Source organism: Sinocyclocheilus anshuiensis, unplaced genomic scaffold (assembly GCF_001515605.1).
Source record: "Sinocyclocheilus anshuiensis isolate Anshui unplaced genomic scaffold, SAMN03320099.WGS_v1.1 scaffold1501, whole genome shotgun sequence".
NCBI lineage: Eukaryota > Metazoa > Chordata > Actinopteri > Cypriniformes > Cyprinidae > Sinocyclocheilus > Sinocyclocheilus anshuiensis.
In genome coordinates, this window is record NW_015544287.1 from 713,170 (window position 1) to 715,039 (window position 1,870).

At 40.4% G+C, this 1,870-nt stretch overlaps 1 protein-coding gene across 1 annotated transcript in view; it reads left to right on the forward strand.

Annotated features, from left to right (window-relative positions):
• LOC107698053 (26S proteasome non-ATPase regulatory subunit 1) overlaps positions 1–1,870 on the forward strand; it is a 44,325-nt gene that overhangs the window by 40,723 nt on the left and 1,732 nt on the right. The window contains exons 22-24 of the mRNA XM_016498966.1: positions 324–416; positions 502–726; positions 1,060–1,223. Coding sequence (XP_016354452.1) covers positions 324–416; positions 502–726; positions 1,060–1,206 — 465 coding nt within the window. The 3' untranslated portion in view covers positions 1,207–1,223. The remainder of the gene's footprint in view (positions 1–323; positions 417–501; positions 727–1,059; positions 1,224–1,870) is intronic.

Here is a 1,870-nt window from a genome sequence, read left to right on the forward strand (position 1 = left end):
TATAAAGTATACCTTACTCTTGAAATAATTGTTTGTAGTATATAAAACAATCATAAAATAGCCATTAGGAAAAAATTATAGATTACAAATGATTGATTATTGTCCAGCAGTGTATCTGATTTCTTATAGCAAATTCAAAGTAAGAGATAAGAAAATAATTCCTTGTAAAATAATAATAATAATAATAATAATAATCGAAAACCTATGAATCGTGAATCTAATCGAATCGCTGTCTACCCAAAGATTCACAGCCCTAGTTTTAACCCTTGTACCATGAACTCTCATCTGGCTTGTCAAATTTTGTCCCGCTGTTCTTCTGGCAGGTTTCCACCGCCGTTTTGTCCATCACGGCTAAAGCAAAGAAGAAGGAGAAGGAAAAGGAGAAGAAGGAGAAGGAAGAGGAAAAGATGGAAGTGGTATGCATGTCCTACAGCACTCCTGGAAACCTTTTGCATGTCATGTACCACAGAACCCCAGTGATTTCGTCTTTATCTGATGCAGGAAACACAGGCAGAGGCCGAGAAAGAGAAGAAGCACGAGGAGAAGGAGAAAGAGAAGGAGAAAGAGAAGGAGAAAGAGAAGGAGAAAGAGAAGGAGAAAGAGAAGGAAAAGAAAAAAGAGCCGGAGCCAAACTTCCAGATGTTGGAGAACCCAGCCCGTGTCATGGCCACTCAGCTCAAGGTCCTCACCATGCCTGACAGCTGCAGATACCAGCCCTTCAAACCTGTGAGTCTAGCTCCTTTAATTTGGGCCTGCTGTGAATGTTTGACAGTTTTCATCCGTAAAACCACTCATGCTGCCAATGAGAGAAACTCTTCAGAGAGAGTCATTTGCCCAATGGCTCTAAATAAACAGCATTAAGAGCTGCAGTTTGGCATGACTCCAGCCACTTGTTTTTGCATTTTAGGAGACTTCTAAAGTGAAAATGTCTGCTTTGGCAGGAAAAGCATTCTGGATTTTTGCATTACATAAGATTTTGACAACTATTTTTGCCTGAAAGTATATAGTTGGGCTGTCACACCATATAGTAACCCCCTTCGTCCACATTGTCGCCCCCAGTTGCACACGGGTGGCATCATCATCTTGAAAGACACCAGTGAGGAAGAGGAGGAGCTCGTGGAGCCCGTGTCCGCTCATGGCCCTAAGATCGAGGAGGAAGAACAGGAGCCCGAGGCCCCAGAACCCTTTGAGTACATAGATGAGTGAGATATGACACCTTACAGGTACTTCCTCTACATGAACACAAAAGGACATTTTTTAAATGCACTGGATTATTTTAGTTTAGACTCTTTGTCCGTGTTAAGATTCTAAACTAAGAAATACATTTAAATTCTAATAGAAAAAAAATAATTCCAATTTCAAGAAATTGTAATACAGTTTATGCAAAAGTTTGGGCACCCCTGAGAATGATCATAATTTCCATTTATAATCTGCTAGGCTTTCGAAGCAGCAACTTCATTTGGATTTAGTTCATACCTTATGGGTACAGTAACATTTCAATTCTGAAATAACATTTATTGAATCAACAGAAACAATGCAATGGGAATCATAACAAAAACAGGAAGGTGCAAAAATTTGGGCACCCCAATCAGTATTTAGTAGCGCCATATTTTGCTGAAATAACAGCCAGTAGATGCTTCTTATAGCCACTGATAAGTCCCTGAATCCTGACTGCAGGTATCAGGTAATTCTTCCTTGCAAAATGTCTGCCAGTTTGATGGCTGTCGAGCATGGACAGCCTGCTTCAAATCAATCCATAGATTTTCAACGATGTTCAAGTCTGGGGACTGGGATGGCCATTCAAGAACATTGTAAACGTGTCTGTGCATGAATTCCTTTGGAACAGTGCTTTGGGTCATTGTCCTGCTGA